At 44.9% G+C, this 22,075-nt stretch overlaps 1 protein-coding gene across 2 annotated transcripts in view; it reads right to left on the bottom strand.

Annotated features, from left to right (window-relative positions):
- Nucleotides 1-22,075, bottom strand: part of LOC127196634 (myomesin-1) — a 166,541-nt gene that overhangs the window by 14,366 nt on the left and 130,100 nt on the right. For both annotated transcript variants that reach the window (XM_051154495.1, XM_051154496.1), the window contains 9 exons: nt 21,515-21,629; nt 12,787-12,943; nt 12,038-12,144; nt 11,884-11,928; nt 7,780-7,916; nt 6,856-7,000; nt 4,536-4,595; nt 4,209-4,276; nt 398-511 (listed from right to left, as the gene is read on the bottom strand). In XM_051154495.1, coding sequence (XP_051010452.1) covers nt 398-511; nt 4,209-4,276; nt 4,536-4,595; nt 6,856-7,000; nt 7,780-7,916; nt 11,884-11,928; nt 12,038-12,144; nt 12,787-12,943; nt 21,515-21,629 — 948 coding nt within the window. The remainder of the gene's footprint in view (nt 1-397; nt 512-4,208; nt 4,277-4,535; nt 4,596-6,855; nt 7,001-7,779; nt 7,917-11,883; nt 11,929-12,037; nt 12,145-12,786; nt 12,944-21,514; nt 21,630-22,075) is intronic.

Below are 22,075 nucleotides of genomic sequence, written 5' to 3'. Positions count from 1 at the left end.
GCGGATGTGACACAGATTTCTAAAGAAATCAGTCCCAAACTATCATAGTTGAGAACAGGACAGGACACTGGGTCCCCTAGGACTGGAGCTATGGACAGTCGTGAGCCACTATGTGAGTGCTGGAAACCCTGGTCCTCTCTCTTAACCACTGAGCCATCTCTCCAGCCCCAGCCTTGTGTTTTGAGGCAGAGTCTCTTACTAGGCCCAGACTAGCTGGCCACAGAGCCCCAGGGGTCCACTTGTCTCTCTGTCCCATCGCTGTGATTAAAAGTGTGTCCCTACAGCAGTTAGAGGCTGGCTCTGTGGCTCCTTTGGGCATGGGTTGACTAATCAATCTAGTCTCTACTGGGAGAATTGCAACACAGAGGCAGCAGCTTTCATGCCTGTAGCCACCCACCTCTGTGATGAGCAGGGTACAAATGCCATCCTTGAAGTCATGTTTCTCATCCACTGATATCTCCCGCTCATCTTTGTACCACACAATGTGAGTCTCTTTTTTAATATTTGCCACCTGGGGGAAGAATCATAATTACCTTCCTCGAAATAAAGAAACAGATGTTATTTTTTGTGAATGTAAGCGGTTCTTAATGCACTGGGGCACTAAAGAAAAAACATTGACTTTGGAGTCAGATGACACAGACACATAAATAAATCAGTCCCAAACTATTTTGCTAGAGAAAGGGTTACAATAAGCTGAACACTAGTGAATAAATCTAAATCAATTGCATCTCTGTTTCTTAACGTCTGGTTTCCATGACAAACACAGAAATGTTACACTGGGTAGAGGAACTGCTTTCTGCATGGATTGTACTGTACCAATTGAAATAGAGAGGAAATTGTCCTATCGCCAGGCTCACTCCCAGAGGAACAGAGAGGTCAGTAATCAGGACAGCTTGTGAAATACTAAATTATTTCAAAACCAGCTTAAAATTAGTGCCAAGGAAAAGTACTGTGTGCCCATTAAATCAAGGCATATCAAATAAAGACTTTCCGACTTAAAAAAAAAATCACTGGATCAGGGCGGCATAGTACAATACTCCCACTGAGATCAGAGAGTATCTTGAGCCCAGGAGTTTGAATGCAGCCTGGTTATCATGTGAGACCCTGTCTCCATTCCAAAGTTCTTGTGTAGACATGGAAAGAAAAGGTTTCATATATACTAACACAAATGCTTAAATAAAGATATCAAAACCAAATAAAGGTAATTCCTACTGCATCAAAATTGTCTTCCATCAGAGTGACTAGGATAAGCAAACTCCAATCTACACCTAAAAATTCAATAAAAGAGACAAAGATTACAAATATATGTATAAAGAAAGTGATGTTTAATAATTGAGAAGATGCACTTAGAGCCCAAGCCTTACATCATATATCTAAATCTCAGGTGGATAAATGCACCACATCTACTTAAAGGGATCCTCAGCCTTTTCTATGACATTTGAACTATTTTTCACAAAAGGAATATATCCACATATTTCTTGATAGTTAAAATTGTATGAAAGAGTAAAGACTTCATACACATCAAGAAAACAAATAAAAACCCCTGCAGACCCCCCTGAGCATCTGGCAAGAGGATCTGTGACTGTAAGACAAACATGGACATACGTTTGCTTCTGGTGGTTTGAACAAGGATGGCCTCCAGAAGCCCCTGCATTTGAACACTTGGTCCCCAGTTGGTGGGACTGTTTGGAAAAGATTAGGAGGTGTGGGCATGTCGGAGGAGGTGTGTCATGGGGAGGGGGCGGGCTTTGAGCTCATGCCATGCCAACTGTTCCTGTCACTATGCCTCTTCTCTTCCACTATGGACTCTAACCCCGTGGAACCATCAGCTCAATTAAATACTTCCTTCTATAAATTGCCTTGGTCATGGTGTTTTACCACAGCAACAGAAAAGTAACTAGTATGCTCATTATAAACAAAGGTATTCATGTTTTACTATGTTGAATTTCAGCTGGGTTGATGATATAGCTCAGTGGTAGAGTGCAAGGCCCTGCAAAACTCACAGACACACATACACACGCACACGCATATGCACACCAAAAAAGTTCATTTAGCAAATGAACATAAGAGGCAATACTGCTAATAATAGTGAGGTCAGTAAAGAAAAGAGTGTTAAAGGCTCCTAAGTCATAGACATCTATTGTGCTACGAGGTGACACTGATAAAATAGAAGGCTGCACCTGGACTGGGAGAAACTGGAAATGCTCTGGGCTTGCAGCCTTGTAAAAATTGTTTGGATTTATTTGGTGTGTGTGTGTGTGTGTGTGTGTGTGTGTGTGTGTGTGTGTGTGTGTTTTGAGAGCATACATGTGTATCACATGTGTGCCTGGTGTTCACAGAGCCCAGAAGAGGATGTTGGGTCCCCTGTCCCTGAGTTACAGACAGTTGTGAGCTGCACGGGGGTGCTAGGAGCTGAACGCAGGTCCTATAGGGGAGCAGCCGCTGCTCTTTGCTGCTGTAGGATATTTGATCCCACTGTGAAGCCTGAGACTGTGAACGGTAAAAACCTGTTTCTAGTTGTGGGGTGGCTCAGCCCTAGCACACACATTTAATCCAAAAGCTTTCTGTAAACAGGATTAAATAAAGTTAACCATAAATCAAGAGGTGGAGCAGGAAACCAGCTAACAGCAATTAAACAGAAAGGAGGGATGCTAAGAGAGGATGTTTAAGACCGTAAGGAGGAGGAGGCTCTTTTGGCTTTTCCTTCTGGGACCTGAGCTGAGTAGGAAGGTCAGCCAGGTCTTTCTCTTCCTCTCTGAGCTATTAGGTTTTCACCCCAATGTCTGGCTCCTGAGTCTTTATTGGTAAAAATCAATCAGTTGGGACTTTTGAAAAAAATTATAACAACAGCTCCTTTAAAAAACAAAAAAAATCAGGGCCTCACTATGTAGCCTTACCTGGCCTAGAACTCCTACAGACCCACTCTGTCTCTGAGTGCTAGGACAAAGGCGTGGACCACCATGCCCACCTCAGCCAGTGCGCTTATCCATTGGCCCATGTGTGCAGCTTCGTCTCTTTGAGGTTTCTTGAGGCCAGAGTGCCTTCAGCTCCTGCCCTAGCTGGGCTTTGTCTCCTGGGCTGTCATCCAGGGGTGGCAGAGGGAATGCCTGCCCATGTGGACTCCTGCAGGAGGACAGCGCCCAGTGGTGGTCTGTGGGCATGCCAGCGCCCCTCCTCAATCCTTGGGAGTGAGCCAAGCAGCTCATATGAGTCTCGTGAATTTGAATGCTCGGCTCACGTGCCCTATGGACTACATCGCACAGCAGTAAAGAGCTATGATACAGGGCTTGCCCGGGCCAGTCACAGCCGTATTTCCGTGAAAGTCTCGTGGTTTAGAGATGTTCACCTAACAGGACAGTGGCCAGGGTGAGTCAGGAATAGCTATCCGCTTAGGATGCAGACTTAGTGCAACACAGAAGCAGTGTGTGCCATTCTGAGATTGACAGAAGTGGGCATCCCTAGAGCACAGTCCAGGCTCAGCGCACCACAACCCACAGCTTTCTGAGCATCACCATGGCACCGCAAGAGGAATGTTCCACACACAAACCTTCCTGAGTGTGCAAATTATTCAAAACAGTGCATAAAATGCCTTCAGGCTATGTCTGTAAAGTATTTGTGAGACATAAATGAATTTTACATGTGGATTTGGGTTCTCTCAGATATCTCACTATACAGGCGTAATTATTCAAAACAAAATCCACCCTGTGCCCCTAGCACTTCAGATCCAGTCATTTTGGAGAAGGGACCTTCTAGCTGCGGCTTGAAGCGCTGCTGTCCTGGACCTCAGCGGTGACCGCAGGAGCAACCTTTCCTCTTATTGTTGCATTGTTTCACTCTGTTTCTTTCTTTCTTTCTTTCTTTTTTTTTTTTAAGATTTATTTATTTTATTTATTGCATATGAGTACTTTATCTGCAGAAGAGGGTATCAGATTACATTATAGATGGTTGTGAGTCACCATGTGGTTGCTGGGAATTGAACTCAGGACCTTTGGAAGAGCAGGCGGCGCTCTTAACCACTGAGCCATCTCTCCAGCCCTCACTCTGTTTCTTACTGACCGAAGGTTGCATAACATTCAACAGAAAGGCCGTGTCTGTTGCTTATCAGTTTGGGTTAAACAGAGGAAGTGGGAAATTTGTTCCTTGTTTCCGCATTCAGTTTTATCTTTATTTCTCCTGAATAAAATACTGAAACTGTGTCCACCTCTTACCTTGCATTTCAGTAGCACGTTACATTCGCCAGTCACTTCCCAGCTCAAATACTCAGCAAAATGTGGGCCTGTGAGATTGTAACGACATGAGCAGTCTTTTAATTACTGGCAAATGTAAGATCAAAGCTCGCCCTTAAATCCTGAGGCGATTTATGTTTGAGGTCAGATTTTCTTAAAGTTAGGGATTTAGTTTTAAAATATTGCAATGCCTACATACTTAATAATAACTATTTTAAATTTTTTAAACAAAATATGAAATGTTGTTTATTTAAATTTGCTATGGAAGTAACTTTGGAATATTTTATACAAAAAATGCCTATTTTTTACCTTGTTTCCTGATCCATTCTTGTCGCTGGAATTCAGCTTCTTTCTGTAGCTTCTTATAAACTAGAAATTGAAAAACAAGGAAGAGTGAGAGTGAATTGAACAGCACAAATGCCCAGGACAGCCACTCTGCTAAGTGACCTATTCTAAGTGACCTATTTCCATTATTATGATACTTGTTATTTGTGATGACCCAATTTGTTCTGATTTTAATAGGTAAAGAGATAACCTTTGAAACGAAGTAACTGTGTGCGTGTGTATGAGAGTACGTGTGAGTGTGTGTGAGTGTGAGTGTCTTTGTGTGTATATATGTGAGTGTATGTGAGTGTATATGTGAAAGTGGGAGTGTGTGTCTGTGTGAATGTGTATGAGTGTGTGCACGTTTATCTGTGTGTATGTGTGTGCTACTACGTGAGAGAATGTATGTATGTAAAATGTGTGTATGTGTGTGTGTATGCGTGTATGTGTGTATGAGTATGTGAGTGTGTGTGTGTGAGTGTGTGAGTGTGTGTGTGTGAGTGTGTGTGTGTGAGTGTGTGAGTGTGTGTGAGTGTGTGTGTATGAGTATGTGAGTGTGTGTGTGAGTGTGTGTGTGTGAGTGTGTGAGTGTGTGTGTGAGTATGTGAGTGTGTGAGTGTGTGTGTGTGAATGTGTGAGTGTGTGAGTGTGTGTGTATGAGTATGTGAGTGTGTGTGTGAGTGCGTGAGTGTGTGTGTGTGTGAGTGTGAGTTGTGCGTGAGTGTGTGTATGCGTATGTGAGTGTGTTGTGAGTGTGTGTGGTGCGTGTTGGGCGTAGTGTGTGTGTATGCGTCTGTGCGTGTGTGTGTGAGTGTGTGAGTGTGTGTGTGGGTGGTGCGTGTATGCGTGTGTGTGTAGCGTCTGTGCGTGTGTGTGTGAGTGTGTGTGTGTGCGTGTGTGTGTCTGCGTCTGTGCGTGTGTCGTGTGTGTGTGTGCGTGTGTGTGTGGTGTGTGTGTGTGCGTGTGTGCGTGGTGTGTGTCGGCCTCTGTCTGCGTGGCTGTGTGTCTGCGTTGTGCGTATGTGCGTGGTGTGGTGCGTGTGGTGCGTGTGTGTGTGTCGTGTGCGTGTGTGTGTCTGCGTCTGTGCGTGTGTGTGAGTGTGTGTGTGTCTGCGTATGTGCGTGTGTGTGCGTGTGTGCGTGTGTGTGTGTATGCGTCTGTCGTGTGTGTGTTGTGTGAGTGTGTGTCATGTGCGTGCGTGTGTGTGTGTGTGCGTCTGTGCGTGTGTGTGTGCCTGTGTGCGTGTGTGCGTGTGGTGTGTGTGTGGCTGCGTCGTGCGTGGTGTGTGTGTGAGTGTGTGTGTGTGAGTGTGTGTGTGAGTGTATATAGACCAGAAGTAGACATCGGGTATCTTTGCTAACTGTTCTCTACCTGCCCCCTTCCCCAGACAGGGTCTCACTATGTAGCCCCTGGCTGTGCTGGAACTTAGGCATAGCTGAGGCTGGCCTTGAACTCAGAGATCTGCCTGCCTCTGCTTCTCAAGCGCTGGGATTAACCCTATTTTTAAAGACAGGGCTTTGGGGTTGGAGGGATGGCTCAGTGCTAAGAGCATGGCTGCTTTTGCATAGGACCTGAGTTCAGGCTCCAGCACCCATCCTGGGCACGTGACAGCCATCTGAGGCTCCAGCTCCAGCCCACTTCTGCACAAACCAATCTTAAAAAAAAAAAAAAAAGATAGGATTTTTAACTAAGCCTAGAGCTCTGATTTGTCTATACTGGCTGGCCAGCAAGCCCCCAGGGCTCTTGTCTCTGCGTTCCCAGCATGGGGTCTGTATGCGCTGCTGTGAGCTTTGTGTGTGGATACTGTCGATTTGAACTCAGGTCTGACTGTTTGCACTGCTGGCACTTTACTGACTATGTAACTTTTCCAAGGTCATAATAAAACTAGGGAATGGTGAAGCCATACTGGCTGCCACGTGGACACCTGCTAGTCTTTTCAAAGCTTGCAAAGTGCTATGTTTTAAACCATAATGGTTTCCATAGACACTTATTACAGCTGACATCCACAGTCTAGTTACAACATGCGACTGGCAGGCCAGGCACACATATAGTACTTTTGTATTTTTTTTTTCTTTCCAAAGTTAGAGTAATTTAGAGTAATGACCACATGCCGTTAAAGCAGTGTCATGGTTTGTTACCGAGACATATATACCACTCCGGCTGCCCGGAAACTTCCTAGGTTGGAGAACTTAGTAATACATACTTCTTTATGTGTGAAACTACTTAAGTCCAGCCATGCCTGGAAGGCAGGTGCAATTCTGAAGTAAGTGGCCAGCGTCCCGCTGACTGTGCCTCAGTTTCTCACCGTCTCCGATGAGGACCAGAGTAGAGTGGCCAGTGGCTCTTCCGTCTTGAATCTGGAACGTGTAGGTCCCCTCGTCCTCGTCCTGCAGCTTCTCCATGAACATTTCGATCACGCCGGTGTTTCGGTCGACGTGCATCTTGTATTTCTTCAACGTGAAAAGATAAAGACAGAGGAATCAGCGAAGAGAACATTTCGCTTTTAAGACAATATCTGTGATGTAATAAAAACAAACCCCAAGCCGGGCGTGGTGGCGCACGCCTTTAATCCCAGCATTCGGGAGGCAGAGGCAGGTGGATCGCTCTGAGTTCAGGGCCAGCCTGGTCTACAAAAGCGAGTCCGGGACAGCCAGGGCTACACAGAGAAATCCTGTCTCAAAACAAAAACAAAACCCCCAAAGAATCAGAATTTTAATATCTCTGGACAACTAAGCATGTTGTTTAAAGATCCTGTTCCTGGAAGGAGGAGTATAGCATGGGGGTATATGACTTATACAAGAGCTGATTATGAAAAGTCTGAAATCTCAACAATATGGTCACCTGAACACGGTCTCCACGGTTGGCAGACCAATGCAGACAGGAGAGATCTCACAGCGCCTCATTCCTAAGCAAGCGCTGCAGGCATTTAATGTTGCCAAGAGCGGGGGCTTCAGGCTTTTCCTAGGATGAGCCCCCTGGGCGGTTATCCAATCCCAGGTGGCCATCCCTACATACACATCCATACGAGCCACGCTAAATGCACTCAGCAGGTGGTGTTACGGGGTCATGAAGGGAGCAGGAGGGCATGGGAGGAATTGAGGGGGAGGGAGGAACAGAAATAATGTATATATCGTGCAATGGATGAAAGTCTTAAAAACTAAGTAAAAATTAAATGTTAAAAATAAATATTTTAATTGAAAACAACTACAACAACAAACGTAAAACCTACCGGCCCTTCAAAAATTTCCTTCTCATTAAATATGTAGTTGACTTTGGCGTTACCAGACAATTTCTCAGCCTGCATCCAAAACCGGACCTGACCTTTCTCCAGAATTTCAACTGCCAACTCTGACTTGGTTGGGACAGCTAGGGGGGAAAAATAGACATAGTGAGTCATCATGCTGGCTAACAACACCGTTGATACAGACATTCTAACAAGTAAAAACAAGAGTCAATACCAAGAGCCGTGTAGCCCCGTGCTTTTCTACATGACCCAGAGGCAATGGGCATATTATCGGGGGACCTCAGACTAAGGGACAGAGAGGCTGTCGTCCCCTTTGAATCATAGCTGTGTCAACTGTCAACATAAAGAGGATGGAGTTGTCTACAGGGCTCTTCGGGTTGACCTCTGTGACTCTGTACTGCAGCTTTAGTCAAGGGTACTCAAGGGAAATCACAAGGTGAACTGAGAAGAGTTCTCAGATGGCCCAGGATGGGCACTGTCTAGCCCCAAAATCTGCTAGTTTAAAACTATTTCAGCCAAGCGTCAGGGATGCCTTTCTTTGCCTTTCCCCCTACCTGCTCCATAAAATTGTTTACAGACTTGTTCTGCCTCAGAATTGAAGGGACTCTTGGCTGTTCTGTACTGAGAGGATGTTTTCGGGGAGAGAAGATGGGCTCTGGAATTGAACATGACCTTGGCCAGTTGCTCCCCTCCTTACACCCCACGGTCCTCACCTGTCAACATGGATGTTGTGTGCCGCCTCACTCGGCTATCAGACAATTAACTACAGCTCAACAGGACACACTAACATCCTCTGGACAGTGGTCAGCACTGGACAGTGGTCAGCACTGGAAGGTAAGTTCTCCTCCCCCACCAAGTTTACTGATGAGAAAGCTGAGCGCTAAGAGTCATGCCATCAGAGCTAAGCCCACAGCCACGCAGTGCTGCTCTTTGTCCCAGTTGCCAAGGCCAGAGGCTAACCCTTGCTGCAGGCTAGCCCTCGCTATAAGTAAGTCTTGAGAATAGAAAAAGCATCTTCTTCTTCTTTTTTTTTTTTTTTTTTTTTTTTTGGTCTTTCGAGACAGGGTTTCTCTGTGTAGCCTTGGCCATCATGGACTCGCTTTGTAGACCAGGCTGGCCTCGAACTCACAGCGATCCGCCTGCCTCTGCCTCCCGAGTGCTGGGATTAAAGGCGTGCGCCACCACGCCCGGCTTGAAAAAGCATCTTCTAGTGAAGTCTTGGGGATTGCTTCGTGGCGGTCCTAATATACGGGTGACGTGACTTGGAGTGACAACGCAGAGGTCCGCGAAGGGAGGGAGGGACTGGCCTTTGGTGTCCTCTGTCTGCCCCAAGTCACAAGGCACTGTCTAGAGGAGCACAGACCACCGTGAACAGCGTGAGAACAGCACTAGGGGCTCTGATTACTAGCTCCCCTGGCCTCGTAGTCTTGACATCTGCAATCAAACCACCACAGTGCAGGCCCTTTCTGGATCATGTATGCTCAAATGACACACTCCAGCTAAATGCCCTGGGAAAGGCCTGGAGTGATAAGTGCTCTGTAAGTGTCAGCTATTAACGTTTTGGAATCCGTTTTTTCCTGCAGTTGCTTTAACAATACCCTGTAATTATAACATATAAAGTGTTGAAAGCTAGAAGCACATTGACGTGTGTCTGTATTTGTGGGTGTGGGCTTGTGTGTGTGTTATTTGTGTGGGTGGGAAAACAGCAAATGCCTACAAATGCGGAGCCCTGCTGCAGGGTGCTGGCCATGCTGCCTCTTCTGTACTCAGACAAGCTGACCTGCCACCCTGCAATGTGGTGTTAATAACGGCAAAGCAGGCCATATTATTTTCAGTTTTCACATCTATAATTTTCCTTTTAGTCTTTTCCTTTTCTCAGCTCCAAATTGCCCTCTCTGGCAGTTTATTTGTTCTAGCAAACATATTATTTGTAGATTGAAGGCATATGCTTACTGGCTTTCAAAATAATTTTGAAAATGGCGTTACAGAGGAGAATTTACTGTGTTAAAGAACAAAGGAGCAGAATTTTTAAAATTTACATTCAATGAAAACGACATTTAAAACTTTATAAATCTCAAGAAGATGACTTAATGAATGTGTTTTTTGACCAAAAGGAAGTGGATGTGAGTTGAGAAGTTAGACACACTACTTTGACCCTGTTGGCAGCTCTCTGAAATGTTCCTTTAGTGAACTGTCCTATGTAAAATGCTGTTTCAAGGGTCTAAGTAAAACATCCCTGTGTTTGGGATACGATATTCACACTCGGAGTTTAAAACGTGTCCTTGGGCTCCTCCTTTGTGCCAACCACACTGTCAGAGCTGGTGTAACCATTACAGCCCTTAGGCTTAAGAGAGATGAAACATCTCAGTGTAGATGTCAGCAACATGAGTCGCTTACGACGACTCCCTTCACTGTACTGTCTCCAAGTCCATATGGCCAGTAAACTGGGGGAGGCCCAGGTGACGTGAACTTAGCAGCGGCCTTGGCTTCTCTCACCAAAATCTCTTAACATAAATGTAAATATTGGTGGAGAAGCTGCTGCCTGGACACGTGAGCTTGGTGCTTCTTTTCCACTTCTACCAGGCTTCAGTAGAGGATGTAAACAGGTACCTTAGAGACGGCCTCTTATCGGGCCTAAGAACTACCACAATTGCCATCCCAGAATAAGAAACCAGAGCCCAGGAGAAGGGGAATGATGCACTCAGAGCCACAGAGCGAAGGGCACCCCCAGGAGGCCTCCAATCTTCCATATAGCTTTCAAAATTAACTTTATCATGAACAATAATGTTCTCCAGTTTTATGGTGGATAAGCACACAGCTGAAATTAGCGCCATGGGCTGGGAGCCCCTGAAACTCCATAGTCACAAAGGAAAAATACATAAAGCATTGAGGAATCTTAATTTAAAAGGGGGGTGCATCTACTACTTCCCAATACACCTTCTCAAGCGCTACAGGGTGTTCCCCTGGAGGGGCCCCTGCTGTGGCCGACAGGTGAGAGAGGCTCCCAGGCCAGAGGCGGAGCCTTTGGAGTGTTATTTCAGGCTTCTCTCTCTCCTACTGGGTGTTGGTGGTGAAGCTTAATCTTTTATATGGAAGGTGCTTTGTCTAAGGGCTTGTAAATAGTTCAGAAGGGCTCTTCTTCCGACTGAGGCCTTTTACCCCATTTTCCAAGAGTGTGAGAGTATAAAACCTTGTCTCTAGATTGTCTTTGTTAGCGCTCTGAGTCTTCCATTATGTGCCAACATTACAGCTTTGCCTAAAACATATAAACGATCATGTTCAAAAGACACAAACCTAATCCCAGGACATTTCTCTTTCCTCCTGCCCCCTTCTCTTTTTCTTGCTTGTTTGCTTTCTCTTTAGACATAGTTCCAGGTAGCCCAGGCTGGCCTCTAACTTCCTATTTTGCTATATAGCCCAGGATGACCTTGAATTCTGCCACTAAGTGCTTGGTTAACAGGTGTGTGCCATCACGTCTGGTTTTATGTGGCGCTGTGAATGGAATCCAGGGATCTGTGCCTGCTTTAAATGCATTCTACAACTACAGCCCCCTGGAGGATATTTTTCTGTTAGTATCTTGGCACTTCTGGAGAAAAATGACAAAGAGAAGTGTCATCTCCAGAGAGTGCTTCTGTGGCTCCTGGCTTGTGGTGGATAGCCAAAGCCTCCCCCCATCTCTCTTTCCTCCCTCCCTCTTCCCATGCCTCCTCGATCCCTCCTTTCTTCCCTTTGGCACGTTTCACCATGTAGCCCAGAGTAGATGGTGAACTTGGGACTCTCCTGCTCTATCTCCAGCTCTTTTTTTTTTTTTTTTTTTTTTTTAACTCTTAGGTCAATATGGGGTCTTGTTAAGTTTTCTAGGTCTGGCCGTGAACTCTGTAGTCCATGCAGGATGTGAACCGGCCTTTCTCCTGTCTCTGCCTCCAAAGTAACTAAGACTACACGGACTGTGCCATCGGGTAAAGTAACTAAGACTACAAGGACTGTGCCATCGGCTTTAAACCTCTCTTCTAATCCTGTCGTCTGTTCTATTACAGAAGCCGAACTCTGGTAGAACCGCCAACACCTGTGACTGCGCAGGGTACTTACTCGGGAACTTGTGCTCCTGGCTGAGGGCAAGCAGACGCTTCATTTCTGTATGGAAAAAGCAGAGGACAGACCTTTACCCACCAAAGCAAATGTCACGTGACAGTGGCTGGGACTAAATCCCCATCAGACTTGGGGTGGCCTGGTTTAGACTCACCTTCCTCATCTATCAGGTAGCTCGATGCTATCCCGTCAGTGTCTGTTACATCACACGAGTAGGTGCCCAAGTCCTCTGGCCCGAGATCTTTGAAGGCCATTTTTGTCCTTCAAAACAAAATCCTTTTCTTAGAAATGATACTGCGCATGGTCTGTGGGTCTGCCACTCCTTTTCTGATCCCCTATACATGACTCTCCCTTCATGTGGAGCACCTGTGCCCGCCTACCCCCAGTGAGCTAAGGCTTGCTAGCTCTTGCAGTCTCGGGTTGAACGCCATTTCTACTAGGAAGACATTCTTGACTTCTTGAAGGATGGTGGGGGCACAGGGGTGAATGTCCCATCTCCAAGCAACGCTGCACATACAATGCGCATCTACAAAAGGTGTTTTTCTGATTAGCCCTTGCTGGAGAGTCTAAGTTTTTCTCCTATAGGGCAAAATGTACTGCAGGCGACTCTGGTGTTTCTATGCCAGTCCTACACTTGTCTCCTCAGAACTGATGGTAGCCGCAGTTATCTCCCTGTGCGGTGCCCGTGCCTTCGGGGACGGGCTTTCTGTGGCATCCCTGGCTGGAGCACGTGTGAGTCGATGAACAATCAATGCTCTAGCTCGCTGTGTGTTCTCATTTTGGATAGCTCCATTACCAGTCATGGTGCCATCTGAGATCGACCAACTACTTAAATGCTAATTGAACAAACCAGAAGAGAAGTTTATAGTTAGGTTGTTTTGTTAGGACAGAGACACTCCTTACTTATTGCCTTTGCTCTCAACTTCGACTCGCGGCGAGTCTTCAGTGGGTATGTAGTCTTTGGACCAGACGAATTCTGATTTGGGAGTCATCTGATCACATTCAAAGTTCAAGGAAATGACGCCATCATCATCCACCTGTACAACGACCTCCTTGGTGCCTAGAAGATCATAAAGGAGGCAGTTGGGGCTTGTGGTAGGAACAAGACGATTAAAAGCTCCCGTGTTGCCTTTCTTCAGTCTTAGAGCAGGGCACTGAGCCTGCACCAGGGGTTCTCTGCAGTTCAGCATCCACACAGCAACATGGGATTAAATGAATACATCGTGTTTCCTGTGTAGAATCAACACCAGCTTTGCCTGCCCAGAATGAGGAAAAAGTGACTGAAAGGATGCCAAAGTCAGGAAGTGGACTCGATTGTCATTACTGACCAAGAAGTCTTGGGCAAAGGAAAAGCAGATTCGTGACTTTTGCTTCACTAAATCCTGTATCTAGTAGAAATAAACTTAAGAGAAATTTCCAAGAGAAACTAGAAAGAATAAGCATTGCTTACATTCTCTCACTCAAAGTTGTAAGTTTGTTTGTTTGTTTGCATTTGTTTGTTTGTTTGTTTTTTGAGACAGGGTTTCTCTGTGTAGCCCTGGCTGTCCTGGAACTCACTTTGTAGACCAGGCTGGCCTCGAACTCACAGAGATCCGCCTGCCTCTGCCTCCCAGGTGCTGGGACTAAAGGCGTGCACCACCCCTCAAAACTGACTGTAAGTCCTTTTCAGAGGAAGAACGTGCAGGAACATTCTCCACTTCCCTGTAACCTCATCAATCTGAAGATGTCGCTTTAGGTTAGAAATAACAGAAACTAGAGAGGATTATTATAGAGCCACATGAAAATTTAAGTGGAGATAAATTTCAAAATATCCTATGTGTTCCAAGAATATTGATTCCTGTATTTTAAAAGAAAATAATTTTGAGCCGGGCGTGGTGGCGCACGCCTTTAATCCCAGCACTCTGGAGGCAGAGGCAGGCGGATCGCTGTGAGTTCGAGGCCAGCCTGGTCTACAAAGTGAGTCCAGGATGACCAAGGCCACACAGAGAAACCCTGTCTCGAAAAAACCAAAAAAAAAAAAACCAAAAAAAAAAAAAAATAATAATAATTTTATTTGGAGGACCTTAGCGAATTACACTGGCATCAAGTGCGACAGCTTAAAGTCTTTACAGCAGCACATCTATTGCCAAATCCAGCTTGAAAGAAGCAAATTGTGCTCGATTTATGCAAACTCAATCATCTGCCTAAACTTAGTCTTGATATATTAGAAAACTTACATTTAGCTTCATAATGATATTGTTTTATTCTTTTTCAGAGTATTAGAAAACTTTCCAGCTGGGGGTGGTGGTGCACGACTTTAGTACCAGCACTCAGGGAGGCAGAGGCAGGCAGATCATTGTGAGTTCGAGGATGGCCTGGACAGGACAGCCAAGACTACACAGAGAAACCCTTTCTTGGGAAAAAGGAAGGAAGGAAAGGAAGGAAGAAAAAGAAAGAAAGAAAGAAACTTTCCTATGGATGCCCCCAGAGGAGTGCTGTTTTGTCTCTAGGCAGTATCATTAAAGCCCATCATTCTTGGTACTGTCCACTGTAACCATCAGTGGGTGGGGGTGCCAAGTCTTGCTAGGGGATGCTCAAGCGGAAACTGAGCCCAGACCATGAGTAACTGAAGATATTGCTGATGTAATTTGTGTTCTTCCTGGTGACAATGCAAGCTTTCACTTCCATATCTGTACAGACATCCAGAAAGCTGTTTGCTGACACATGCACAGAGCAGAGAGAACGGGAGTTCTAGCAGACTTTCTCCGTCTCATTTTTAACAGGCGGTTATCACACTTGACTTACTGGTAACCTAAAATAACAATCAGCTAAATGCCCGGTTGTTCCTCAGGCGACCCATCTGCTGCGTGGTCCTTGTGAAGTGTCAGGCGCTGTCTTACTCTGTGCCTGAGACCACACGACCAATCCTCACACCCAGTTGTTATGGACTCCTCAACCAGTGTGCTGACTGGAACTTAGGCAATGGCTGCTGGTGGAGAATGTCTGCGCCCAGGTAGTCACTGTGGGAATACTCACTCGGTGTATTTGTATGTCTATGTTACTACGTTAGCATATTTGTATGTCTTAATTTCCCCACTCAAGCTGAAGACTAGACTTTTATACAAATAATCACAAAACAGAAAGCATATAAGCAGTTCTATTAGCTTCACCCGTCTCTCTGTTAGGTAGACAACCTTTGTACTGTAGAGCCTCACCCACTTGGAACCTTACCCCAAACCAAGAAATAAAAAACCACAGCTCTCTAAGAGACAGTGCCCATGTGCCAAAGTCCATTTTTGAACGTCCTGTTCACAGCGGGGATGGAATCTGTCAATATTTCACCAGTGGCAGTTCTGACAAACCTACCTGGTTATTTCTGAAGGCAACTAAGCTTCACAAATAGAGAAGAAGCCACTCCTGGTAATCAGGTTAAGAACAGAAAACAACCAGAAAGAAGATAGAAAAAACAAACAAATTCCTTCTCACCAGTAAAAGTATCACCACACTGCAACCCTGTGCAACAAATAAGGTTGGTGATTATGGCTCAGAACCATAGACAGAAGCAACTAAGGTTTAGTACATTGTACCAAAAAGTATTTATTGAAACATATAATCTTTTCAAACAGAATTTCATGGAGTCTTAAAATGAAAATTAAGGGGGAAAAAAAAAGAAAATTAAGGGATTGATGATTTAGCAGTGACCTCTCAGATAAGGAGAACAGTTGGATACTTAAAAACCAAACTATTTATTCACTTATTTTGTGGTGCTGAGGATCAAATTCAGGCCAGGGTTAATGGCCCTGCTTAGCGGATACTCTGTCTCACAAGGGTTGAGAGAATACAGAACTCACCCATTAAAGTAGTGTGGAAATTAATTTGTATAATGTAACTGGTGATCTGTTATAAGATATGAAGTGAAAAAAAAGATGCTGTTTTCCTTTCTATATTTCCCTTCAAATATACTATTTTAAACCTCCAGTGATCCTGTGTGTGTCTAACCTCATTACCTTACAACTGAGATCTAAACTAAGAAATGTGATATTTTATGCTTCAAGAAAAGAACGCAGTGATTCTTTGTTTCAGATTCAGATTTAACTTTAAACTAAGTGGCTCTAGGGCAGACAGTGATAAGGAATTAGTTGCTGAGTCAGCATTTTCCTTGTCTATGAAACTCTTGTTGGTCAGTTATGTCAGACTGTCACATGGTAACAGTGTAGAATGTAAAAAGACAGTGTGACCAGTTCTTCAATGTACATATAATGGTAGTCAATTTATTTCGATAAATGGACAATAAAGAGAACAAATAAAAACACTTGGAACTAGTTGGGCCCTAAGGTTTAAAAATAAAAGCTTATTAAGATGACTAGGCAAAAGCAAGCAGGTTTAGGGTCAGCATTCAAAGAAAGCTATAACAGGGAGGAAGATGACTATTTAGTTGCATTTTCATTTTCCAAAAAAAAAAAAAAAATTGCCCTGAGTCTTTAATTTATTGAGAATTGGGTTAAATTCTGTATAGGCAGAAACTTTGTCTATCCCATTTTCTATACGTATCGACATGATCCAGGTGCTGGACTGAAAACATAATTTAAAATTGTAATATATATTTCATTGGAGCGTGTACTAAGGCTTATGCATGACATTAATACTCCACTAAACAGGCAGTGAAATAAAGGCGCTGTCCTACGTCAGCTTACAGTTAGACCCAAGCCTGTTCTGCTGTCAAAACAAAAGGCTCCTGCGATGGTCTCATCTAGGTGAAAGGTCATGCACTCCCGTGAAGTCGGGGTGGGAAAGGGAATCAAAGTTCTCAATGACTCAGGGTTTTTCAGAAACAACTTTTGAATCTGTTTAAGAACATGAATATTCACTTGGCACACCAGATTTGGGTAAAGAAAAAATGAAATATTAATTCGGTCTGACAATGTTTTAAAAGTTGTCCTGGATGTGCTCAGCCCTGGTCTGAATTGATGAGCTGGGGTGGATGGGTGGGGCTCCCTTTTTCTGTTTTCTGAGGAATAAGGGAGGGGGGAAGAGGGAAGGAGGGCACTGTGATTGACAAAGTTGTCCTGGGGCTGCAGAGGTGGCTCGGTGACTATGAGTCCCCTTGTAGAGGACCCGAGTTTTGTTCCCAACACCTATAACAGGCAGCTCACACTGACATAACTCCAGCTCCGGGAGATCCAACAGGTTCTCCAGACTTCAGACAGCTGTGCATCCTCCTTGTCTCTCTCTCTCTCTCACACTCACACACACACACACACAGAGGCACACACAGACACACTTACACACACACACACACTCACACACATCACAAACAAATAATTAAAAATAAATCTTTAAGAAGAAGAGAAGTTGTGATCTCACAGGCGGTGTTGCCGTGGTCCTCAGACACTCGGTGTGAGAACTGGCCAAGAAATGATCAGGGAGAACATAAAGTTCCTGAAATTTTACTGATTCTATCCCACTTTTCACTTTTCTAAAGAATAAGTACGTCAAAGAATAATGTAAAAGATTAAATCTCAGTGAGATGTTTACTCTCCTGCCGATCCCATAACAAGATACAATTTTACAGTATTTCACATGAGCAATAAATTATGCTTTATTTGTCTTGCTCCGTGTGTATATGTGCACAAATATAACATGTGTATGGTTTTTTAAAAAACTACAAAGAGGAACAGACAACTTAAACAGAGGCGTGCTGCTGTGATCAGTGGCAGGTACCACTGAGCTGTAACGTACTCATCACACTTGACTGACCTTTCGTCTCGGTGACTGACCTTTCCCCTGTGGCCTCCACTGGACCCACCTTGCCAGCTCATCCTTCACAGTCACATGTGAATCACAAGATGCCCAGGATGAACAAGAGTCACGCTGCTCAAAACATGGTAGTTGTTACTGTTTAAGTGAATTGTTCCCCTTAGGCTCCTCTGGTGACACCTGTGGTATTCCTTTGGGAGGTGGGGCCTGTGGTAAGCATGGATGTCACTGAAGATGGATGGTCTCCAGTCCCTTCCTTGCTCCCTGTTTCCTGTCTGTTAGGATGTTAGCTGCTCCATCATGTCCTCCCTGCCACAGTAGACTAAAACCTCTCAAACCATGAGGTAAATCATCTCTCTGCCTTTTAAGTTTATGTCGGATAGTTGCCACCACTGAGAACTGGTATGCTGGGGGTCAAAGGGACAGTTAGGGAGCAGGCACAAGAGCAGTTTTCTGAATTAGCCAGTGGAGCTCATCTTTCAGAGTCAGCCTCCTGCCTCAGAATCCCTTAAGTCTCCACTATGAGGCTCCTTGCCCACATTTGCCTTCTCAGGGTCTTACGGGTCCTGGGTCACTTTTCAGACACTAGGGCTGCAAAGGCACACTGCCTGTTAACTGAATACCCAACTCATTTTTTCTCTGGGGAAGTGTTTGTGCCCGAATCTCACTTGAGGCCCGGCTTGGTGTCACCTGATTCTCCTGCCTGCTGCTCTGTTTCTCTAGTGAGAATGTCTACAAGCTGCACTGCCAACTGGTTGACCTCCGGATGCCCTGCTAGGCCAGGTCTCTCTTGTCTCCTATCTGATCTGGCTCACCTGGCCTCTACCTCCATTGTTGGCGCGATGCAATCTAGAACAGGTACTGTTTAAAAGTATCAAACATCAAGGGAAAAAAGTCTTTTCAGGCACCACCAAATTTACACTAAATAGTTCTAGCCTGCTCTGTCTGTAGGTTTCTTTAACTAACAGCTGTCTAAGGAAGTCACCACAGGCACATTTGGTCTGTTGTCTGGCTTCTTGTTACCAACACAATTGGACTTTGTAGCAGTGGCTGGACTGGGCAGCACCCCTTGGAGCTTCTTTGACTTCAAAGGGAGGCCAGTGAGCCTGCTGACTCCAGCGGATTAAGTGAACTTTTAACTGAAATCCAATCACACTGGAAGGATCTTGTTAGGTGTATTTGTGGTGTGGTGTTACTTGATAAGCTTTATTTTCTACCTAAGAATTTAGTAATGCATCACAAATGAAGGTGCTCCTCTTAAATAAAAAAGGCAAAGGACTTCTGTGGTCTGAAGAGAAACCAGAACTAAGGTTGCACATTTTACACCCAAAATCTTGAAATTAATAACATTTCTCCTCTCCTTCCTCCTAGACATTCTAACATAAAGTTGGCAAAATAATACACTTAAATTTAGAAAAGCAATAAATACAGTCAATTTTACTTGACATTTAAGTTTGTTAGTCCAAACTTACAAAACCTTGAACCCTCGTTTCTAGCCTACTTGACTGTGCAGTCTGTATGAAAGTTTGTCCTGGCTCTCCCTATCCCACGCTGTAAATGCTGTTGTTCCAATGGGATCGTCGCCCTAACAAGCCCTGCCTTGCTCCCAGGGCACACTCAGGGGCCTGCCTTGCTCTCAGGGCACACTCAGGGCCTGCCCTGCTCCCAGGGCACACTCAGGGCCTGCCCTGCTCCCAGGGCACACTCAGGACCTGCCCTGTGGTAGAAGCTTGAGAGGTGAACATGCCTACTGACTAGAAACCAGATCAAAAGTGTCACAAGAAGCATTTCAAGTTTGTGTGCCAAGGAGTCTTTCCTCAGCTGTGAGCCGCTGAGTGCGTTCATGTCTGCAGCTGTTGGCTAGAGTTATGTTTTGAGAATGGGGTGACCATAGATGTGACTTTTGGGGCCTATTCTGAATTGGTAGCATGAAACTTTCACCTAGGACATCAATAGTCAACCCGTCAATGGTGCTTATGCCAACATCACACCTGGCAACCTGGCATTCTGAAGGTACTGATTGAAAAAATAGAGCAATTTGATTTGAGTTTTCTTTAATCAAGTTGAGAATCTACAGCTTAAAAGGTGCTTTTGATCTTCTGTTATGGGGAATTCCCTCGTACAGTAATCTAAGTGCTCTGAGGGTAGAGGTTGCACGTGAGCCCCTATAACTGTCTGCCTGGCACCGCTGATGTCACACAGCCAACAACTGAGGGGTCTGATCCCTCTAAGATGCACGGATATGTAGACATTTATACATGTCCTTGTGTGTGTCTGTTTCTAGCATTTTTCTTCTTTCTTTGGACTTTTGCAGAGGTCACTATGATGTGCGGTGCACCCTACCTCACTTTGTAAAGATCCCTTTTGTCAAACATATACCTACAAACTGGTTTAGGAGTAGATAAAAACAGTCGTGAGGAAATGGGATGCAGTGGCAGACTGTTCCTCAGAGGTACACTGTTGGTACTTTTCTCAAGGAGCAGGAGTTTCCTATCAGGAAAAATAGATGTGGAATTCTCTACTCGCCCATGTTTGTTTCGTTTCTGAAAATAAGGGCGCACGAAAGTGAAAGCACTTACACTGGAATAAAAACAAAAGGCCACTGGGTAATAATCTCTACCGTTCACTGGTCCTGCAGCTTTCTTTCATGAAATGAAACTCTTAAAACCGAGCATATTCAACAGGAAAGGGTTCACCATCCTTGTGTAGTGACTAGGGACTAACCGGACAATGAGCACTATAAACTTGTTTCCGTAACCAAAGTCTGCACTCCAGGAGACACTGTCTGCTGTGGGCCCATCATGGCGCCCTTGAACCTGGTACAGAAGGGTGCTTCAGCTCAGTCAGCCATGCACACAGGACCATTGCTAGTTTGACCCATGGGTCAGCACACCACGGTGGCTGGGCTAAATCTGGCCAGTTGCCTTTTTGTGTATGACCACAAAGCACTGATGATTTTTATATTTTTAGGCATTTTTTTTTTAAAGGCCAGAGAAAGTGGCACACACATTTAGTCCCAGCACTTGGGAGGCAGAGGCAGGCATATCTCTGAGTTTGAGGTCAGCTTGATCTACATAGCAAATTCCAGGCCAGCCTAAGCTACATAATGAGATCTCGTCCCAAAACAAACAAATACCACAGAAGAAAAAACAGCTGAAAAATGTAAAAAAAAAAAAAAAAAAAAAAAGGTAACATTTCAATGTATGGGAATATAATATGGAATTCATATTTCATAGTTTGCAGATTGCATGTTATTATTTAGACAATGCGGCATGCACAACATCATATGATGCACATGAAAAGGTCTGATCAGAGCACAGCTGCGCTTGCTCTCATTCTTGTCTGTGGTTGCCTTCATGCCTGACAGGTCACGGAGCTGTAACAAGGACCACAGGGCTTAAAGCTTAGACTACTACCTTGCTCTTGACAGAAAGTATGCTGACCTCCGGTTTAACATCAGAGCTGAAGCTCTATATATCCTACATCTGTGTGCGGGGTGTGCCCACTCCCTGAGCTAGTCCAGCTCCCTCTGTGACGTAGGAACAACCTCCTGTGGGTTCACGCTTAAGTTGGTTCAGAACACCCAGTGCTTCGGTGTTAACCCCAGCAGCTCCTAGATTACTTCAAACACAGATAATCCAAGGTCTGAGGTTCCCTCGAAGGAATAAGTGGTTGTCACTTGCTAAGGGCGTAGTTATTGACTACTTAGATGGCGCCTACTAAGCATAAAGAAAGCTAGGCTAGATGTGGCATCAGCGTTGTACTTATGCAGGTAAGAGCCTTTTCCCCTTTGGTGCTTGGATTAAACCTTGGTCCTGTGTGTGATAGTCGAATGCTCCACTGCTGAGTGACACCCAAGCCAGAGATGGGTATTAAGGACAAGGTAAGGACCCACCTGGACGTGTTTCTGCCACAACAGGACCAGCAAGTTCAGAAGGCTTTCCAACACCTGCCTGGTTGATGGCACGGACGCGGAACACGTAGCTGACGCCCTCTGTGAGGCCTTGCACCTGGAACAGCAGGTTTGGCAATGGTGAGCATCTTACGTCACATGAGCAGATGTGTTCTTCCTCTGTGGGTGCCGTTAATCACGCGGCTCCAGGGAAACGGCTCCTGCTCTAGAGCGGATTCCGTGCTAGTCAGGTGGTTTGACTTTGGTCTGTCTTCTCTGTGGACCAGCTGTCATTGTTAAAATTGAGTTGCTAAAATCCCTTCTAACCCTGTCATTTTCACATGCTCTCTCTTAGATAATTTAAGCACCCCCAAACTCAGAGACATCCTATATGGTTCTGAAATGTATGTAGGCTTAGAATGACTTAGCTGTTTTTGTTTGTTTGTTTGTTTTGTTTTGTTTTTTGTCAAAAAGGTAAAATACAAAGCGTCCAATCGCATTATGTTACACCTCTCAGCAAGTCCCTTGCAAGAAGACAGACACTTTGTATTTGCTCAAAAGTAC

Source organism: Acomys russatus, chromosome 12 (genome assembly GCF_903995435.1).
Source record: "Acomys russatus chromosome 12, mAcoRus1.1, whole genome shotgun sequence".
Taxonomy (NCBI): Eukaryota; Metazoa; Chordata; class Mammalia; order Rodentia; family Muridae; genus Acomys; species Acomys russatus.
This window is presented reverse-complemented; position numbering and strand designations above follow the sequence as displayed.